Source organism: Rosa rugosa, chromosome 5 (assembly GCF_958449725.1).
Source record: "Rosa rugosa chromosome 5, drRosRugo1.1, whole genome shotgun sequence".
Taxonomy (NCBI): Eukaryota; Viridiplantae; Streptophyta; class Magnoliopsida; order Rosales; family Rosaceae; genus Rosa; species Rosa rugosa.
Genome location: NC_084824.1, coordinates 31,626,008 through 31,647,655, shown reverse-complemented (window position 1 = coordinate 31,647,655; position 21,648 = coordinate 31,626,008). Strand labels below are relative to the sequence as shown.

The following is a 21,648-nucleotide window of genomic DNA, read 5'->3' as shown; positions in this document are numbered from 1 at the left end:
GTCTTTTTATGTTCACCATCATTGGGATGCCAGAGGAAAATCTTTACCAAAAGAAATTCCTGAAGTCATGGCTACGATAGAAGGCTATGTGCCCATTCCCATTCCAGAGAATGCGAGCATAGAAGAGCGGCTTGATATCCTTCAAAAGAATTCTACCGCATACCATGAGAATCTGAGAAAAGCCCTCGCGGAGGACCATCGACGGCCCGATGAGTTCACGATTTCGGTCACAAAGCTCGAGTTGGGGGCACAACAAACACAAGGCGAATTGGAACGTCAAGAACCTGCTCGCGAAGAAGTCGTTTCTGAGACTAACTTGCCTATAGGTGGCAATCAACCTAAGGGTCTCACTGGTGAGTCACAGCCTTACACAGAGGCTGTGCATGGAAAAGGTCATCAACAAGATTGTTCTTCTGAAAATACAATTGTCTCTGAACAAATATCTGATTTCTCCACTGATCAAGCCAAATATGTGGCTACTGATCAGATGCATGGGGGGCAAGATATGGCCCATGATCATCCCTTTGATCAAAAGAAGCAAGTTCATGATCATTTTAATTGTGACTCTGCTACTGGACGTCTTGGTGAAGGTGATCAAAATCAGAGCCAACTTAATTATCAATTAAGTTGTGGTCTACAGAAGCCAATTTGTGGCTTTATTAATCAATTCAACTTGAAGTTCTTCATATATTCTTCAAGGCCAAGCGGTGGCTTTGATATATGTGGAGGGCACATCTACAACCCACGTTGCATGAATGGCCAGAACAATTATTCTAGTGGCCAAGTTGTCCTTCGCAACTGTAAATTTGAGTATCATCAATACAAGTTAACTCTTGTTTACAATTATCCAGCAAGTGAAGCTCTTGATATGGAGAATTCAGACCAGCAAGTGGTCGTCTATAATGGCCAATCTGTGGCTAATCCTGAAGACACCATGTTCTATGATATGGTAGTTGGTAACAAAGCCGATCTATACTCATCTTCATCTCCTCAATTGCAATTGAAGATCATGCTTCGTCAACCAACAAAGATACTTGGGGGGCAAGATTACCCCTCTCACGAGCCAAATTCCTCCAAATTCTTCAACGAGAAGTGTCTTTGTTCTTTTCCTATGAGCTCTCACAGGAGGGATTTTTACCCTACAAATTTTGATACATCGGAGCTTGGAATGAAGCATAGATGACCTCCCCCGTGGTCTTCTAGAGGTTAGCCAAACATAGTGTTGCTAGCTTCTTTCTTTCTTTGCTTTTAATTTTTTGTTAATTTTTCGTTTCTATTTTTCTTTTCATTAAAAAAAAAAAAAAATGAAGTTGAATTTGGTAAAGGGGTTGTGAATCATAACGGAATAGGTGAAGTCTCTTTTGTTAATATTGGCCTAAACTCCTTATTGGTGCCTAGTTCAGGTCCCTTAAGGTTAAGGGCGGCTTTTATTAACACTTGTTGAACTGTTTTCACACTTATGACATTTCTCATCTTATTAAGTATAGCCTATGTGAAATGGTGTCTAGAAAGGGGACAACGTTCATGACAGGTTCTTGAATCCAGAAGTGCGTGCAAATGGGCCTAAACCACTATGTGGGAGTAGCTCATGCCAAAATGGATTCTGCCTCTCTTGTTCGCCCTCCCCCATCTGGCCATTTCAGTAAGGTTGCCCAAAAGATTTGAAAGAAAATTTGTGTCTAGGCGACTATACTTGGGCCGCATGTCTAAACCTTGATTCACAATGTCTTATTAAAATTTAAAAAAAAAAAAAATACAAAATTACAAAAAGAGTTTCAAATTTGTGCGTCGCGGAGGATGCAAAAAATTGTGTTCTTGCCTAATAGTGGCTGGAACTTGCTAATATACTTAAGAGGCCATTGGTATTGGTCTGGGCACATATACAAGAGGCATTTAATATGCCTAGTATGGTATTAGCAGTGGAGGAGGTCAAATCAATATTTTTGCCAATAATTGTGGCGAAAGCTGGGTTACGAATTGTTGGCAGCGAAGTGGTTTTAATTACATGGCCTCGCAAAGGATGGTTCGCGAAGGAAGACTGGCGATTAATATATGTATACTATGTATAATTAAGAGGGAGAGAGGCCACTGTTCAAGTAATTTCAGTCAAGCCAATAAGAGCAGTGTTGATTCAAGACCTCTTTAGTCAAGACGAGGACCTTTGACTTCGAGGTCTGGGGGGCAATGTTTGGACCCAAAATAAGCATTTTGGCCTGACAAGGCGTGTCTTGGAGAAATTGAGCCAATGTCAGTGGCTCAAGCTATATATTGTCGACAAGTTCGAAATATATATTTAGAGGCTAAATAAAGCCTACTATGGAAGCATGGAAGCATGGAAACATGAAAAGTCAACTTTAGCACATTTTCCTACTTCGGTTAGGAGAAACCGAGCTAAACAAGGAAGGAGGGGCGGCAGACTGACCAAATGAACTTGAAATGAGCTGAAACTCTACAGATCCATTCTAGACAGCCCAAGGATAATTTCTTATGAAGAGTGCCAGAGATTGTTTTGAGTGTAAGGCCTTCAAACAATCAGTCCAATTTTCTACAGAAGCAAAACTGGAAAACTGGACCTGTAAGAGGTCCAGCAGCATTTCCAGCCCAACCGCATGGAATAAAGCTCTGAGAATTTGTCAGGATGATCTACACTCATAGTGGAACATTTTTTATGCAGAAGTCGAAGGCTCAATCTGAAGTCTTATTGGAGAAATAATTGAAGGAATAAAGGGGCAGAAACTGACATAAAACCAGCTCAATATTCACATGTTCATGTTTCCTACCCACATGAAGAAAGCTAGATGCTTTTCTTTTTTTCCTTGGATATATTTTTCTACTACAATCTCTTTAATAGATCATCATCACTTCCATGTTTTTGCACCTTCATGCCTTGCTTTCATTTCATCATTTCTCTATCTTTTCCATATTTTACAAATCACTTTCATACTCCACTTTCATTATTTTTCTTCCACTCATCATTTCACTCTTCTTTTTCTTCCCTATATAAACACCTTCTCCTCTCATTCTAAAAGAACACAGACCCATTCACATACAACAACAACATCTCTAAGATGATCTAAGTTCTCTCTAGAGCAAACCTCTCTAAGAGCAACTCCTCTCCTTCTCTTTCTCTTAGCGGTGATCACACTCCTAGTCCTAGTCTTCTCAGAAGCCGACTTTCAGTGCCACTAAACCCTCTGTCAACGTACTTCGGTCCTAGTCTCCTCGAGAGCCGATTGTAGTACCACGACCAAACACCGACACCAGGAGACATTCACAACACAACATCAAAACATCTCTAAGATGATCTAAGTTCTCTCTAGAGCAACCTCTCTAAGAGCAACTCCTCTCCTTCTCTTTCTCTTAGCGGTGATCACACTCCTAGTCCTAGTCTTCTCAGAAGCCGACTTTCAGTACCACCAAACCCTCTGTCAACGTACTTCGGTCCTAGTCTCCTCGGGAGCCGACGGTAGTGCCGCGACCACAACGGTTACAGAACCAGCCAAGCAAGGGTAACGCCCTAGCAACCCAGCCAAGCTAAAGTCACGCTTTAGCAAGTTCTCCTCACTTCCCAGTGGTTCTCGCTCTGCTTGATCTACAACATCGAGTATCGATTGTGATTTTCAAGAAGCTTAGCAAAAGTCCTCGCCACGAGGCACAAAGAATCCCACGACGAGGTTGGTGCTCTCCTCGTCCACAATTGCTTGAAAGAAGTCAGGTCAAGGGACACCCCCGACGACCGCACCCGAACGGTGCTGGCACGCCCGCGCAGAAAAGAGACTGTTGACCAGCTGCAACAAAATTGGAGCCAAACACCCTTTGTTTATTAATTTACAAGAACAATACTATTTATTACAATAGTGTAAAACTGATATTAGCCATAAAATTATTTAGATAATAATTTAAAGTTGGCCCGCAAAAATACTGCAATTTTCAGGTAAAAATTGCAATGGCAATTGGACACGTTTTCCTCTTTCTTGATTTTTTTTTATTTTTTTTTATTTTGATCAAATAAACAACTCATATCAACAACTAGTATATTGTAAGTCAAACTCACGACCTCCCACTTATAAAGGGGAGACTTATGCCACTAGACAAAATGATAATAGACTTTGTTTTTTATTTTTCAAATTTACTATACTATCCTATATATATATATTAAATATTTTTATTAAAGAAGGGTAGTATGGGTAGTTCAAAAATTTAACCATCTTAGAAGGAAGTTTGCTTAATTAATAATGAGGGATCCATTTTTTTGTCATTTTAAGAGATCGTTTATTAGACCAAGTTTTCGATCACATATTAAGATCTCGACTGTTTAGTTTTTAGGTCTATATGAGGAGATCACTTTGCAAATTTTTCAGCCAAAATTGATGATCGTTACGATATTTATAATTGTGATTTACAATTATAAGCATGAACAGTTCAGGTTAGACAAATTTGATTCATCCATTGATTTAATCTAGTTCGATACTTTCACGATCATTAATTTGGCTGAAAATTTAAAGAAGTGATCTACTCATATAGAACTAAGAATTGAACGGTTGAGATCCCAATTTGTGATAAAAAAAAAAGTTGGTCAAATAAGCGATCTCTTAAAATGGCAAAAAAAAAGGATCCATCACTACTATATGTGTGTGAGATATATACTATAATGAGCTGAGCCTCTGTGTGTGTGTGTGTGCGCGCGCGCGTGTGTGTGAATTGTATATATAGGATGTGTAAAAACATTAGATTGATGTCAAATGCATAGGCAAATGAAATTAGTTAGAACCAAACATTCTTAGTTTTCTTAGGTAAAAGTTGAATAGCATATAAAGGAAGTAGTACTTGGCAAAACTATGAGAAGATTCGGCGGCGTGGCAGGGGGCTCGGAGCGACTCGATCTGGGTTGGGTCATCTGATCCCGATCCGGGTTGGAGTGCTCCCACTGGGATCCTCCGTGGTGCGACGAAGATGGCGCTTCTTCGGGCTGGGCTCCGATCTGGGATGGAAGTCCTTCTACGCGTGTCGGAGATGACATATCTTTGACGGAGTTCTGGAAAAGGCGGCGGGGCGGCGCTGTGCAGGGTCCGACGGTGGCTGTGGTGGAGTTGGGTCAGGCCCGATTGTCAAGTTGTGGGTTTCCTTCCCCCTGGATTGTTATTGCTTGGGCTTGGCCCTTTTTGGGCCCGGTCTGGGCTGTCTATGTTATTTATGTTGCTAGCTTTATTTGCAGCAGCTGTTTAATTATGTCGCGTCTTTGGCGTGAAATAAATCTCTACACTTGTTGTGGAGGAATAGTCGGGTCTTGTGCCTGGGAATGCACTCAATGTGCCTTGTCTGCTCTAGGTAGGCGGCGGTTTTCTTGCTTTGTCAAATGGTCGCTACCGCCTAGTGGCAGGGTAAGACTAAGTGTCGTCGGATCTTTTTTTCGGCGGCAACATAGTAGGAAAGCTGTGCTAAAGCGGGTATTTATGCTATGTTGTAATCGGGTTACATATCGAGTTATCTTTCCACAATGTCACTGCTATGTTAAAGAAAATGGAGTAGCTAATTGTGCACTCTTTGCTAGTTGGTGCTTGTTAGAATACAAGTCTCCTGTAGAGATTTCTGATATTATTTCGGAAAATACTCTAGATGCTTATTGTAATCAGGGGTTTAGGCTCAATGTCCCCCCCTTGTATTCGACAGTTTCACTAATCAAGGCTTGAGGGCAGCCGCACCAGCCCTTTATTCAAAAAAAAAAAAAAAAAAAAAAAAAAAAAAAAAGAAGATCAAGTATCTACTTAGGTAAGCCAATGTCATCTTCCGCCTGCAAATTTCATTTAACTTATGTCAATGAGAGACTAAAGAAAAATATATCGTTGCTATCATTGACCAAGTCTCTGTCGACGGATCCACCCTCTCTCAGTGTCCAGTGACTGACTAGACTAGGCCCTGGCTGTTGTGGGCTGAAACCTCGATGAACAGGGATCAGTTGTCGCCACTAAGGCAATGCGCAAGATTTCTTTTAAATATTTTTCTTAAACCCTACATGCCTAGGTGGGGGGCTTAGGCAGCAGCCCAGAGAGATTTTTAGAACACTGGTATTTTATAGGAAAATTTTCATTTTACCTCCCTGACTTTTATACTCTAGATCATTTGTGCCCCTACACTTTTAATTTCATCATGGTTGCCCATATACTTACCAATTTCAATCAATTTTGTCCAACCCTTAACCTTTTTGCCAAACATTATGTTATATATTTTGAAATTCTCTTCACATACGATATACTTTTGCACTCCACGTCAGTGAACTACCATTCTAGAAGGAAGCTCAATAGTGTCATGTTTTCAATTTATAAAATAATTAACTGAAAAACTAATAATTGGATAAGATTTGTTAAATTGAAGAGTACAGGGGTATATGTGACGAAATTATAAGTGCAGAGGCACAACGGATTTAAGGTGTAAAGATCAGAGAGGTAAAATTAAATTAGCCATATTTTAAATTACTGGCCTCCTCAAGTTAGGTTACTCCTTAGGGCTCGGCATGGACGGGCTGGGCTAATATGTCAATTTGCAAAGTCCGAGACTGAGCTCGAACTTTTCAGACTGGGCCCAAATCGTGTTATCCATAAGCTGAGACCGAATTAAACCAAGATCGAAATCTTTTGGACCGATTTTCCAGGTTTTCAAGCACAAATAGGCCTAAAAAAAAAAAAAAAAAAATTTTTAAGGCCGAGTTTAAGGAAGATCATCCACGTGTTTCTCTACTTCGAGGCCGAGTTTAAGGCTGTCATGTTGATAGGTCGTGACCTGAACACCACTTCTGCCGCCACGACCACTTTGACGCAAAGCAACTATGTTGTTTCTATAATCGCTGCGACTCGCATGCTTAAAATTGGGCCCATCGAGTTTTTTCTTTTTAAAATTTAGAACTGAGACCGAACCTTGTCTAACACTATTCAAACCCGATTTGTCAATTTTTTTTAAAAAAAAATCTAGACCGAACCGGCCGGTAGGAGCTCATTTTTCAGGCTTTTTGGCCCACCCCTACTGAGTCCAGATGTATTTTACACGGTCACAACCAAGTCCTGATAATAAACTTGTATCACTATTCACTAGCAAAAAAAAAAAAAAAAAAAAACAAAGAAAGAATGAGAAATGGCAGCTAATGTATTGTGACGTCAAGAAAGAAACAAGAGAACAACGCACAACAAACTTCTAAATAAATGTACCTACTTCCTGGCTACTTGCCACACTCCTTTTATATTTAGCTCCCAGCTAAGCTTGGCTTCTTGTTTTCCCTCTCTATCTCTCTCTCTTTCTCCGCCCACCCCCTCTCTTCCTCTTCCTCTCTGACTTTTCCAATTCCCCGAAATTACTTGAACATAGATGATGTTCTCCATTAGGTACATTCTGCGCCAAGGCCTCAGACCCTCGTCGTCGTCGTCGGCGTCGGCGGCGGCGGCATTCTACTCCTCTCTATCTTCATCAGCAGCTGCAATTGAAGCAGAGAGAACCGTCCTGCAAGGCCCCCGAAATGACTGGACTCGTGACGAGATCAGAGCCGTCTACGACTCTCCTGTTCTCGATCTCCTCTTCCATGGAGTAAGTCCTTTCTGCTTCCTCCTACCTCTACCTCTACCTCTACCTCTACCTCTCTCTGTGGTCTTTTCTTGCTCAAAACCTTATGACTATGACTCACAAATCTGGTTTGTTCTGATTTTGTGTTTGTTGCGTTTCCAGGCTCAGGTTCACAGACATACGCATAATTTTAGAGAAGTGCAACAGTGCACTCTCCTCTCTATCAAGACTGGTGGCTGTAGTGAGGATTGCTCCTACTGCCCTCAGTCCTCTAGATACGATACCGGACTCAAGGCACAAAAGCTTATGACTAAGGACGATGTAATGAAAGCAGCTAAAAAGGTTTAACTTCTTTGTCCTGTGACTTTGCGTTTTGTCAGCTTACAGTGTTATCCATGAGCAATTACAATGTATCGTGCTCGCAATCGGATCGCTTGTTCTAAATGTGTTATTGTAAGATTGTGTTTTGTTTGACCGAATACTTGTTCTAGTATAGGCATGTCTCCCCATTGAATAGGAAATTTCAGGCTTATAGCACAAGTTGATGGACTGTTGATGCAATTTCAGGCGACGGATTAAAACGTCATCTTCAAAACTTTCTAATATTTAACACTGGGTGGTTGCTTTATCTACTGTGTGTAAAGATTGTGTAAAGTTTGTGGAGATGTGTCAAAGTAGCACTTACAAAGTCCAAAAGTTTTCTTTAAGATTATAGTATAGTATTGCCCGAATAATAAATGATGTAATTTAAAGGAAAGCTGATGTCAAATTCAGAAAAATTTAGCTCTTAAACAATTGATCATAAAGGGAATTTTGGTTATTGAATCAATTCAGCTACGAGGTGTCCTGGTTAACAATCCAAGCAAGTGCTTTTAGGGTCCTAAATTTTGTATTTATGTACACTTGTCCTTAAATGGGATAAACTAAAATTTTAATTGTGAGTATTAGAGTGTTGTACTGATACTAACTCAGTTTTAGACTATTGCATTTGGGTTGTAATCAATATAGAGTGTTCTGCAGCATCTCTGGTTGGGTCAAAATGCTTTAGTTTACCCACTCTAGTATAACCTTGTGAATTCTGTTACAGCTGAATCATGAATATCTTCTTTCTTTTTTCAATATGGTTTTTCTTCCTTGATTGTTGTTGCTCACGATCATCCGAGTTTTGAATCAAAGATGTTTCCCCCCGTGCCACTACCACTACTACTGCAATGTTTTGTTAAATGAGACGTGTTCTTAGCCTGAAACTTATACGTCTCTTGGGATCATTATGCTGCATGAACCCGATAATCTGCAGTACATACCTTCTATGACCATTTTACAAATCACTTGTCGTTGTGAGGTTTACCATATATTAGAATTCCGGATAGCACCATCTTCTGCTTTTTCTTATTTGTTGGTTTAAACATAAATAATCATATGGACCTCTCATTTAAGTTTCACACGTGCAGAAATTGTGCTATTTGGGTACTAGTGGAATATATTTTGTAGAAAGAAACAATCTTTGACCTTGCCAAGTTAATATTGTTAAATTGGCTGAAGTTGTCCAAGCTCCATTTGATTTTTTACACCTATGAAATTAGTGTAATAGCCATTTCTAGTTTTCTGCAATTAAATAAGTAAATTAATACTCTAGAATCAATGATGTCCTGACCATTTGGACATGATTCATTCTTTGGCAGGCAAAAGAGGCTGGTAGCACACGCTTTTGCATGGGTGCTGCCTGGAGGGAGACAGTAGGAAGAAAGACAAACTTCAACCAGATCCTTGAATATGTGAAAGAAATAAGGTAATAATACATCATGTGGCTGTGTAGTAGGAAGGAGAGGCTTTGTATTTAGTATAGAACAAGTGGCTGTGGATTCTGATGGCCGTCTGTGGTTGTGAACTTTGATGACCATTCGCACCTTGAACTGTGATGGTCACAATTTTCATTGTGCTGCTGTACATAGAAATGATTTGGTTATTATTAATCATACTATCTTTAAGTTATTGAACTGGACAACGTATTCTTGTTTTTGACAGTCAACTTCCTTGATGTCTCACATTCCAGGAATTTGGGAATGGAAGTGTGCTGCACCTTAGGCATGATAGAACAGCAGCAAGCGTTAAAACTTAAGGAAGCTGGCCTGACAGCTTATAATCACAATCTAGACACCTCAAGGGAATATTATCCCAATGTCATTACCACAAGGACTTATGATGACCGCTTGGAAACAATTAAGTATGTCAGGGATGCAGGAATTAGTGTGTGTTCAGGTAATCTTATTTGATTTTTGAATAGAATCATATGCAACTGTTGTAGAGGTACATAATTATCTACCTAATGCATGTGTAGATTCTATATTCTTCTAAGTTCTAATAGATAGAATCACACCCTTTTAAATAGAATCTCATGCATATATTTTTTGATGTCAAAATACAAAGCATTTTCAAGTATATAATATCTTAAGGCATACAAAATATCATACGACCGAAAAAAAAAAAAATAGTAAAGTATCATGCCCTTTCAGTTCCAATCCCATCATAAGCACAATCATTTGTGTTGCCCTAAGTGTTCTCCAGCCAATTCTAAGCTTCTTTATCGTCGTCATCATTATTTTCAAGTTTTGTACTGAAATAGAATATAGATATTTACTTGGATGGTAACATGTACTTAATTATTTCATTTTATTTTCAAACAGGAGGAATAATAGGGCTCGGAGAAGCAGAGGAGGATCGAGTTGGTTTGTTGCATACATTAGCAACACTTCCATCTCACCCAGAAAGTGTTCCCATAAACGCGCTGATTAGTGTGAAAGGGACACCTCTTCAGGATCAAAAGGTTGGTGTATAAGTGTTCAACTGTGAATTTTTAGAAGCATAGATTATACCAGTAACTGCATGCTATATGGAGCTGTTGGCATGCTTTGTGGTTCAAGGTTTGTTTTTAAGTGGGGGGTTTTAAAGCTCTATTGAGTTGAAATTTTAAAAATTGGTTTTGAAAAATTTAGCCAGTATTGGGAATGATAATGATAAACTAGTTTAGAGATGGCCGATGGAAAAGAAGGACAAAGTTCCAATTGCACTGTGCTAGTATACCTCCTGTAACCCAAAGATGAAGAGGACACTCAATATATAGTCTTAATTCTTACTCACTCTGTTACGGAGTTCCTTTCCAAAATTGGGAAATACTCGATGTTGTAGATAAAATGTGTTTAGGTATGTTCATTACAAAATGTTACATTAGCACTCAGCTTTTCATACTTCAAATATTCCTTTCATTCAAACTTCTAGAGCCATCCATCAGTGGGGCATGTGTATCAAAATATGCTACCAATCTTTCAAGATTTTAGCAGCTTAACTGAATTTATATTGCTCCATATTTGTGCAGCCAGTTGAAATATGGGAGATGATACGCATGATTGCCACAGCACGTATAGTCATGCCAAAAGCCATGGTCAGACTGTCAGCTGGCAGAGTTCGTTTTTCAATGCCTGAGCAGGCACTGTGCTTTCTTGCTGGGGCAAATTCAATATTTACTGGTGAAAAACTATTGACCACACCTAACAATGATTTTGATGCCGATCAAGTTATGTTCAAGGTGCTTGGACTAATTCCAAAACCTCCAAGTTTCTCTGATGAATCAGCAAAGGCATCCGAGGCAGAAGCTTGTGAGGATGCTGTTTCCGTTTCAGCCTGAAATCATATACAAAGAGGTGTGATTATCCCCCTCTTCTTCTCTTGTTCTAAATGGTATAAGTAAATATGAAAATTTGTGCTCGGAGAGGGGACATGGATTTTAGGGAGTCTGTTTTTGGTGACAAAGGAGGTATATTATAGCTATGGGTTGTCCTATAGGATGCGGTCATTGTTTTACATAAAAATTTAATGTGGTTCTTATAGTTTGTTTATTTTCCTCCTTGTGATACCAACTTCATTTTCAGTATTGTTGTTTCTAGGATTGTTTTTGATTCTTTTGTTTTTTGTTTTTGGGCATGATTGTTTCTAGTTTAGATGTGTTTGTTTATATAACTTGTCTGTAATGCTATCTGAATTCAATGAATTGTTATATTTGATAGAACAGAACTAATTCTACTTCATATCTTGCGGGAGCTACTTTTCTCATATGACAATAATTTGGCACACAACTTACCTTTTCTGATCTGACCTGCCAGACCTTTATAAAAAAGCAATTTTTTTTTTCCTGACAATAATTTAATGCATACCCTTGTAATGTTTATTGCTTATATGTAACGTCTAGAGCCAATTATTTTTGTATATGAAATAGATGGTAAAGAAAAAATTATCTATCAACTAAAAACGAAAAGGTGATTGTAAAGAAATAGCAAGGAACCCGGCACACCATGTTTGTAGTTGTTCTTGAACCTACAGTGGCTGTTAATACCAATTTGTGTTGCACTCCTTGGGGTTTTTTTTATGTTTGACATACAGAATTTGATCAAAAAATTACACTCAATCGGGTATCTGGGCAGACCCTGTAAATTTCTTCTTATGCAAGCCTCATTTTCCTATTTCCCATGTCCACCTTCTCTGATTATCCCTTTCTTTTGCCAGTTTTAACTGCCTTGTAAATCTAAAACATCCATATAAACTTGTGTAGTTCAATCATAGTCAAGACTATTTACCCATATGAGTAGAAATTTATGTGTGCTTGTACTTGTGTAGTTCAATCATAGTCAAGACTATTTACCACTACAATCATAGTCAAGACTATTTACCCATATGAGTAGAAATTTATGTGTGCTTGTACTTGTGTAGTTCAATCATAGTCAAGACTATTTACCCATATGAGTAGAAATTTATTTGTTCTTGGTCCTAAGATTGTCCTTGCATGGTGTGTTGTGGTTCAAAGCATTGTCATTTCATTACTTACAGATTATTGATTTCTAATAATGTTGTCACTGATACTTCTGCTGCCGTGATGGTACTTTTCAAAAAGTGATCCATTGCTTACCTATTTCTTCTCATAATATGCCAAATGTCGTTGCATTGATACGTAGCACTCTATAAGTCTTTTGTGTGAATTTTGATGTTTTCATTTATATAATGCAATAGTTAGTATGAAAATGTATGATATATGTTTCACTTATAATAGTTTTATTGTCAATTACCATTAAAACTGATTTTATTGCTGTAATATGTGTTTTTTCAGGTCTCAAATTGGCAGAAGGGAACATTAGTCAGACTGTGAACTTTTTCTGAATGAGATGATAATGCAATACTCAGAGTTGAACCGTGAATCCTTCCTTACATCTTTAGTCTCTTTACAGATACCTGAGTGTTGCATTCTGTTAAGTGTACTGACCTTAATGCAAAATGAATAAAAATGGCCATCAAGTATTTTACCTGATAATTGATTAGACAGTGTAATCTCTTCATTTTTGTTGAATTGATTCAAATTGTGGAGGCGTTCAAGACACTGCATTGTGGCATTGTGCTTGTGCTTGTATGTGTAGGTTTCAGTTGACTTTCTATATGAATGTCAGATTGCAGAATTACTTGTGCTATTCAATTTGAATTGAGCCACCTTTGTTGGATTTCGGATTTTTGATCTCCTAGACATTGGCAGTAATAAATGGAAATATTCATCTTCATTCTTTTGGGGTCTAGGCCAATTCCTTGATCGAAATACAAATGGAAGTACAAGAAGATGAGGCTTAAAGCCCCTGAAAAACCGAGAAATAAAACAATACAAAGCATGCCTAGCACCAGTGAAGTCCACCAGATGGAACCCTTGTGAGAATAGCACCATGATCGGTGAGCTTGTCCGCCAATGAATTTCTCTCTATATATATGACTCACCCGAAACTGAATATTGCTAGCATACTATAAACAGTTGAGCCAATCCACCCACAACCTCCAAGAATTAGATGAGAGCTTGAAATAATGAATTACAAGAGCAGTCTGTTTCAAGCCAAATATGTGTCCTACCTCTCACCTAATTGGTTTTTAATGCTTCAATGACTGCTAAAATTTTGGCGTCAATGTCACTGTAGACATTGATTCTATGAGCAAATGCGCCCCTAAACAAGCCTTTAGAGTCTCGAAAAATTTCTTCAAACTCCACTGCATTGATCCATAGGAACCATCTGTACTAATTTTCAAACAAACCTCTAGAGGTGGTTTCCAGCGAACCGAAATACACTTATGGGACCTTCAGTTGAAGTGGGAAAACAGAAACTTCATTTGAACTTTCCAAAACCTAACCACGGTCATATTCGTCGAAGAATTCAAGTAACATCTATACAACAAACATAGATCGATTGATAGGTAGATAAGTAATTGCACTGTAGGAGATGGATCTTCTTGAGCAGCAAGTAAGCCAATATGGGTACATTTTGTTTTTCAAGAGAAGATAGTTTATTGATTGTCCAAAGTAGGAAATTGCGTACATCAAAAGCTCAAACTTGAACATCAGAAAACTACTAAACGAGGCCTAACAAGAGTCTGATAATCTTCACTTCTGGAATAAGAATCTCTAAGACACGAGGCCAACAGTACGAAAGTTTTCCCTTCTCCACAGTTTGTTATGCAATATATTACTCACATTATCGAGGGAATAATTCAGTAATCGAAGCTTCATTAACAGAACATGAGACTGAGCTGCTAGTGGGTTGATATGATGATCCAGTAGCTACTGATGGCATGTTCGATTCTGCTTTACCATACAGGAAAAACGCTGGCTTTTGAGGCAATGGCATAGTAAATGAGTATCTGCTTAGCATGAGAAATACGGTTTGCATGGTAGGTCTCTCCTTTGGATCTTCCTGAACACACAGTAAACCAATATAGATACATTTGATTACTTCATTTCTTGAATAAGAACATCTCAGATTTGAATCCAACAATTCTTCCGCCGTCCCATCTCTCCAATGTTTCCAAGCAGCCTGCAATTGTTTTGTATGAAACCCTCAAGATGTTGCAGCCATTCGAATGTAATTTTATTAAAGAATTAACCCAGAAATTCATGAAATCAATTAGAATGTCTAACTTACAGTCTTGTACTCACATAGGTTAAGAGATCTTCGCCGCGGTCTGATTGATACAATTTAGTGTTTTTCTTGCCTGTTATAATCTCTAAGATTAAGACACCAAGACTATACACATCAGACTTCTCTGAGAACTGTCCATGCATTACATACTCTGGAGACATGTAACCACTTTAAACCGGCAGCATCCATAAGGCTATGTTAATACAAATATGGTTTGAGAATATTGGTATCACTTGCATATACAAAAATAAACAAAGTTCTGCACTTACTAAGTTCCGACAATCCTTCTAGTTCTTCCTTGAGTTTGATCAACTCCAAATATTCTTGCCATTCCAAAATCTGATATTTTTGGGTTCATTTCTCCATCTAACAATATGTTGCTTGCTTTGAGATCGCGATGTATGATTTTAAGCCGAGAATCTTGATGGAGATAGAGAATCCCTCTAGCAATCCTATCTATAATCTTGTATCTGCTTGACCAATCCAACTTTACTTGAATATCCGGGTCTGCTTACATGTTTGTCAAAAGAAAGTATACATACAAGTTTGAATAAGTTACTTAGTTTGCTGACAGAATAACTCATTTCATCAATTCACCCATTATGTTTATGTATGCAAATGTTAGAACGTACATACTGAATAAAAAGTGGTCAAGGCTTTTGTTCTGCACATGTTCATAGATAAGTATCTTTTCTTCTCCTTCAGAGCAAAATCCCAGTAGCCTCACTAAATTTCTGTGCTGAAGCTTGGCGACCAAAACCACCTCATTTTCAAACTCCTTGACACCTTGCCCGGAGCTTCTGGATAACCTCTTCACAGCTATTTCTCGCCCATTAGGAAGGGTTCCCTGAAATGTAATATAGAAACAAAGACCTAATTGATTAACCATCATGAACTCTCTCATATATATTTTATATATGTGCAGCATATTTATGAATCAAACGTCATAATTACCTTGTAAACCACTCCAAAGCCACCTTCCCCTAATCTGTTATTAACAGAGAACTGGTTTGTGGCTGCTTCAATTGTAGCAAAATCAAACTGCAATGACTTCACAGTAGAAATTTTATTCCCCACTACACATCAACTGTAATACCCGCAATTTTCCATTTCGTCTCGTGAAATTGTGCGAATTGATTAAAGTGCTTTTGCACGAATATTACCCGAAATAATTCAACTTTTTGAATTATCGAAGTTTCGAAATATTCGTTTTAACAAAAGCTCGAATTGTGTGATTCAAGAAAAATCGACTTTTCTACGTACGGAATTTGGGAAAAACTTCCTTCATAAAAGTTGTAGAGCTCGTCGATATGATCGCGTGCATATGTCGAACGAAATTTTTGGAGTTCGTACGATTATGTTACGAATTTTGGAAATATGAGATTCTTTTTATAATCTCTTTTCCTCGGATTCTCTTTTAGAAATTTCTTTTTCTTCCTTTTCCTTTTCCTTTTCCTTTCCTCCGGGTCTCCTTCCTTCTTTTTCTTTTTCTCTTTTTTTTTCTTCTTTCTCTCTCTCGCTCGACCGAAACCGAAAACAGAGCAAAGGCTCTTCGGTCTCTCTCTACCTCCACCGGCCACCAAACGGCGTCGAACCACTTCCTTTTGCTTCGTCTCAGCCTTGCGCAGCTGCCAGAGGCAGCCTTGCACCGTGACACGGCCACCAGCGGCGGCGGGAAGCTCCGCCCGGTTTGAGCTCGTTTTGGAAACAAGCTTGATATCTCAAGCTACCGGTCACCAATCCTCACCAAAATCCATCCACAAGCTCGCCTCAACTTCCTGAAACTCCCAGAAGCAGCCTCACACGGCGGCGTGGCCCGTAGCAGTGGCTGCAAGTCAAACCCAACCAAGAACGAGACCGGAGCTATCGATCAAGATATCTCGAGCTGTAGTGCATCGCTTTGATTGATTCTTTTTCCAGTGGGTTCCCCTTGATGTTATTAACAACTCTCTAGAAGGCATCGAGGCCTGAAATTGAAGCTTTGACGTCGAAATCGAGCCTTGCCGGATTCTGCAAAATTCTGGAATTTTTCCGACCACCGAAGCTTTCGATCGGTATATCTCGAGCTACAGACCATATTATTCTGTGATTCTTGAACCAGTGAGTTCTTCTTGAGTTTCTTAACAACTCTTCAGAAGGAATCGAAGCCTTAAATTGACGTTTTTACGTCGAATTGGAGCTCGCCGTTTTCTGCAGTTTCTCGCCGGTTTCTGGAAAATTCCGGCCACCTTCATACTGTTCAAGGTAATTTTCGACCCCTTCCGGTCATTTTCAGACTTCGTGCTAGTTATGAAAGTTGTCAAGCATGATGAGAGGAAGAAGAGCAGCCCGGCCCCGACACCATTGGTGGTGGTCGGCGGCGGCTCTGCCACTAACTCCGGCGGCCCTTTCCGGCCACCTCCGGGGATCAAAAATATGGTTTCTGTACATTTTCAGATTCTATATTTCAATACGATCATTTCGATATATTATACGCAATTTTTGGATATCGTATGATTAAGTTATGAATTTTTAAGTTTAGATCGATTTCGATCGTTAGATTTGTGATCTGTGAAGTTAGGACCGTCAGATGGACTTGTAGTTTTGATATGATGATCTTATGACTGTCCCAGTGGCTTTGTGTGGTCATGGGCGAAGATCCGACCGTTGGATCTTCGTATAAATGCAAAACAGTGATTAGGAAGGCGATCCGTGAGGATCCGACCGTTGGATCATCATGTAATTTCAATCCGACCGTTGGATTGTCGTTTGATTATGTTTTTGAGTTATTGGCTAAGTTAAGGTCATGTTTGATTAGGTGATCGACGGTTTGATTTGGCGGACGATTCGTGAAATTGTATTTTGAGCTGTTAAGAAGACGCAGCGGGAATTTAGAGGTGAGTAAACCTCACGTGGTTCATATTACGAACCGAATAAATTTAATTACCTTATTTTGTTGTAATTGCGTGAATATATTTATGGAATAAATATTTGTTTTAAAATCATATGGACTTGATCAACTACGGTCCATGGGTAAGTAAAATGATTTTTACTATACAAATGAATTTCTCGGTTTTATTGCATGTGAACTATAGTTGGTAATAGTGATTATCCCTGAGCGGATAATTACGTATATATATATTTACGTGATTATATGGGAATGATGTGACATTGAAGAGTGTGGAATTGGGATGATTAAATTATTATGAATTGACATGTGACTTACCATATTTATATGTGATGAACATGATTGATGAGTTCTTGTTAATATTCATGATTTACATTGGAGGATGTATAGAGTTAGACAATGTAGGGTTCTGAGGATGAGGTGTCCGAAGTTCGACGGTTAAGGATAACCGGAGTGTTTGTGTGCTGAGGACGGGGATGTCCAAGGTGCGACGGTTTATTATTAACCGAAGTTGTGTGCTGAGGACGGGGATGTCCAAAGCGCGACGGTTTATTATTAACCGAAGTATATGGTGCTGAGGACGGGGATGTCCAAAGCGCGACGGTTTATTATTAACCGAAGTATGTCGCATTACTTGCACCTAGGCCAAGGTGACTGGTAGCGATGTGGTTAGAGCTCTAACGTGCTGTTGGGATGGACCAAAGTGGTGTTATGTGGGTTGGGTTTTTGCAGGACCAGTGTGGTGTATTGTGATTTGAGGATTGTGAAAATGTATTCCTTGTGGTTTTCCATGAGTGGTTTGATGTCTCTTTGCAGACGTAATACTGTTGAATTTTACTTGAATTGTAATTTAATAAATCAACAGTTCTTTCTTGTTTACTCATACTGGCTGTAAAAAGCTTACCGGGTTTTGTGTTGTTGCAACTCCCGGTACACTATTCAAATTGTGTAGCGGGTAATCCTACAGGACAGGAGAACCAGGACGGTGATCGTGCGGTTAGAGCAATGGTTATAGTTTTACAGCAATTGTATTAGTGAGGCGAGTTAAGCTCATTTGAGCATTACAATTTGATTTGGTGGGAGTGTGCTGTAATAAATAACTTGAGGATTTGGGTTATTGTAAATTTGAGAGTTGTGAAGTGTGGTTGTTTGTGAGAAAAAATTCAGGATGTTAGTTGTAATTTGTTATTATTCATGTTTCGGATTTGAATTGATTATTCAAAATTCGGGGCGTGACATCAACAAATGTAGTAAATTAATAATATGCACAATTAAAACTTATACTGTACAAGAGCAAAGAAAAAACATGCGTATTACCATTTTGTTCTTGTAAAGCATTACACTTTTTTCTTGCCTTTCTCCGTAGAAAAAAGCAGCCTACCAAGAAAAGCACTATGGCAATTGGAACAACAATGGCCACTATGATTAAGGATGAGATTTGGTCTTTTCCTGCATAGAGTCAATACTAGGGTTTATGCAACTGTAAAAATTAATAAGACCAACTACATAATATAAGCCCTGCTATTAATTCTCTAGATCTCACTACGAACCTGGAGGTGGGGGAGGAAGAGTCGGAGGTTGTGGGAGGGGTGAAGGTGTGACTGCTTCAGTTGTATAAAATGGATAAACTCCATATCGAACATTACAACTAGGAGATAAAATTCTAGCACCTTCCTTTCCAGTACAACAACCTGAAAGTTGCGCAATAGCTTCTCGAAGACATGTATCACAACTTGTGCTTGATATGTCTGGTGTGCACTGAACAAGGCTGTACAACTGCTGAAACCCTGTGAAAGGTGCTTCTTTCGTTGCATACTTTTTAGCACCAGATGGTGCATTTGAAGCCAGAGCCACCAAGCCATTGATTGTTTCTGCTAGCAGCTGCGTAAAGCGGGTAGGGTCAGTGACATTCCAAATGTTCACCATGGAAATTTGAGGATCTTTATCCAACCTGTTCAAGAAAGACTGATTTGTGTAGCGCAACATGCACTCATCGTACCATATTATTGAAATTTTTTCCAAGGGGCAGTACTTTTGTACACCATCTTTGGCTATAGTAGTAACACATTCTTGGCACAAGTCAGGGGTGAGATCTCCACGGCATAGGAAAGAACCGTAAACTACTTCTGAAATGGAGTTTTGCACGCCCGCTGTGGTGTAGTAGAATCCAATATCACGTGTGGCGTTGGATGTGAGAGAAGAGAGGAGAAGATTAAGATTAGACTGGTAGGTGCTGTTGGCAGTGAAACTGGTTGTGTTTGAACAGATATGATACCGGTAAGTTGGTGCTTGAGCTTCAACCCTAACGCTAAGGAAGCCAAGGATGGGGAGCACCACAAGGGCCATGAACAGATTAGAAGGCATTATGATAATTATCTCTTACGTAGCTATTCAACTATTCAACTTATAAGAAAAATTCAGCTAATATAGCTCAAATTAGGCCATACGTGATTATCACTGAGATGTGGCTATAAATTGACAGGAGTGGTGACTTGTTAGGTTGCAGTCGCACGTCTCAGTTTATGGTCCAAATTTGTCCTTATTGAAGAGACAAACGAAGAAGTTCGATTTTTTGGAAATCAAGATTATTGAAAAGTAAATTGATGATCAGGGTGCAATTTTCAAACAAATTAAGTGTGTTCTTGGTTGGTTTACTTTTTCCTCTTATTAAGAGCATCTTTGACACAATGTATTCTGCTGTAGGGGAAATTCATTATAGACTTAATTTCTATAAAATTTAGTGGAAAAAACTCATCAATTATTTTTTTTTTCAATCTACACCCAATTATGCCAATTAGGATAAAATATTGTCTTTCTTCTTTTTTTTTTTCTGAAAATTACACATATTTTTTGTTTTTAGGGGAATGAAAGACTAATTCATTGACCCCAATCATTACAATCAGAGATTACAAAAGCCTCCACACTTGGAGGAATAGCAGTAAAGAAATTCACCCTAAATTGACCAACTTTGGCTTCTTGCGCTAGCGTATGCGCTACTAAATTAGCCTTACAATTACCGTAACTGACTCGTGCTCCTCGAGCAGCAAACAACAGGGTTCTCAGGTCGGTTAGCAGGAATCCCAGATCAGAATGGTCCATGGAAGACCCACGAACAGCCTGTACTAAATCCATGCAGTCAGACTCCACCATCAAAGGCGTGAGTTGGTGATCAAGTGCTAACTGCACGCCCTGAATTAGAGCCAGCAGCTCCGCATGCGTAGGTGAGTTAGCTACCTCCAGAGTGTGACGAAAACCCCCCACAACAGAACCTTCGTGATCCTGAAAGATTCCCCCCAACCCAGTCAAACCGGTGTCCAAGTTAAAAGCCGCATCCACGTTAAGTTTAATAAAACCAGCTGAAGGTTTACTCCACCCATGTAGAACCCGTGGACCATTATCACGAACAGGAAGAGAGTGAGCAACTTTATAGTCATTCCACCATCCCAGAGTCAATGGCACAATCTCAGTAGCGGATTTGCATTCCTCCTCCCAAATCCGTGAATTCCTGTTCCTCCAAGTAGCCCAAAGTAACATTAACAAAGGAGAAAAGGCCGCAGGAGCAAGTGTATAGATAGCAATCAACCAGTCTGCCACACAGGTTGCATTAGTAAGAGTGGGGATATTAGCCACTTGAAGAATACTTACTGCATGAGGACAATCCCGAAGGGCATGGATAGGAGATTCCACCTCTTCATCACAAAAAGGGCATTGGGTATCAATATCAATACCTCTTTCGCTAAGCCGACTTCGTGTAGGAAGAATATTGGAAGCTGCCTTCCATGCACACACCTTCACATTCCCTGGTACCTGAGCTTGCCAAAGTTGCTTCCAGAGAATGGCACTAGGATTAGGAGTAGAAGAATCATCCTCCAGAATTCTACTCCTAGCAATATGATACGCAGACTTCACAGTAAACCTGCCCTTCTTATCACCTCCCCAAATCCACCTAATCGCGTGGTTAAGGGGACTCAAAGGCAATGCCTGAATTTTGTGCACGATGTGTGGTGGAAATAAGGTAGTTAAAAGCGGTAAATTCCACACACCTGGAGAAAGAAACAAATCGGCCACTACCGTAGCGCTTGCTACCCTGTACAAACTTAGGTCTTCTCCCAATAACCATGGGTCCGACCAAATATTGGTTGACAAACCATTGCCAACATGGCGACGAATACCAGCCCGAAGAATATCTCTACCCAGTAAAATACTCCTCAGAGCATA

At 39.3% G+C, this 21,648-nt stretch overlaps 2 protein-coding genes and 1 long non-coding RNA gene across 3 annotated transcripts; 2 read left to right on the top strand and 1 right to left on the bottom strand.

Moving 5' to 3' along the window:
* Nucleotides 1-7,224: 7,224 nt before the first annotated feature.
* LOC133712660 (biotin synthase, mitochondrial) lies at nt 7,225-12,970 on the top strand. The gene is made up of 7 exons (XM_062138769.1): nt 7,225-7,572; nt 7,711-7,890; nt 9,231-9,337; nt 9,602-9,807; nt 10,233-10,372; nt 10,922-11,246; nt 12,704-12,970. Exons 1-6 carry the CDS (start codon nt 7,357-7,359, stop codon nt 11,228-11,230), a joined length of 1,158 nt encoding a protein of 385 aa, XP_061994753.1. The 5' UTR covers nt 7,225-7,356; the 3' UTR covers nt 11,231-11,246; nt 12,704-12,970.
* A 771-nt stretch (nt 12,971-13,741) lies between these two features.
* Nucleotides 13,742-19,794, bottom strand: LOC133708140 (cysteine-rich receptor-like protein kinase 10). The gene is made up of 7 exons (XM_062133596.1): nt 18,981-19,794; nt 18,748-18,879; nt 15,498-15,619; nt 15,180-15,390; nt 14,813-15,050; nt 14,561-14,711; nt 13,742-14,438 (listed from the first exon to the last, which is right to left on the bottom strand). The coding sequence occupies exons 1-7, from the start codon at nt 19,792-19,794 to the stop codon at nt 14,100-14,102; spliced, it is 2,007 nt and encodes a 668-aa protein (XP_061989580.1). The 3' UTR covers nt 13,742-14,099.
* Nucleotides 15,812-18,581, top strand: LOC133708141 (uncharacterized). Its single transcript, XR_009845597.1, has 3 exons — nt 15,812-16,787; nt 17,341-17,419; nt 18,383-18,581. It is a non-coding gene; the product is annotated as an uncharacterized LOC133708141 (long non-coding RNA).
* Nucleotides 19,795-21,648: the final 1,854 nt, after the last annotated feature.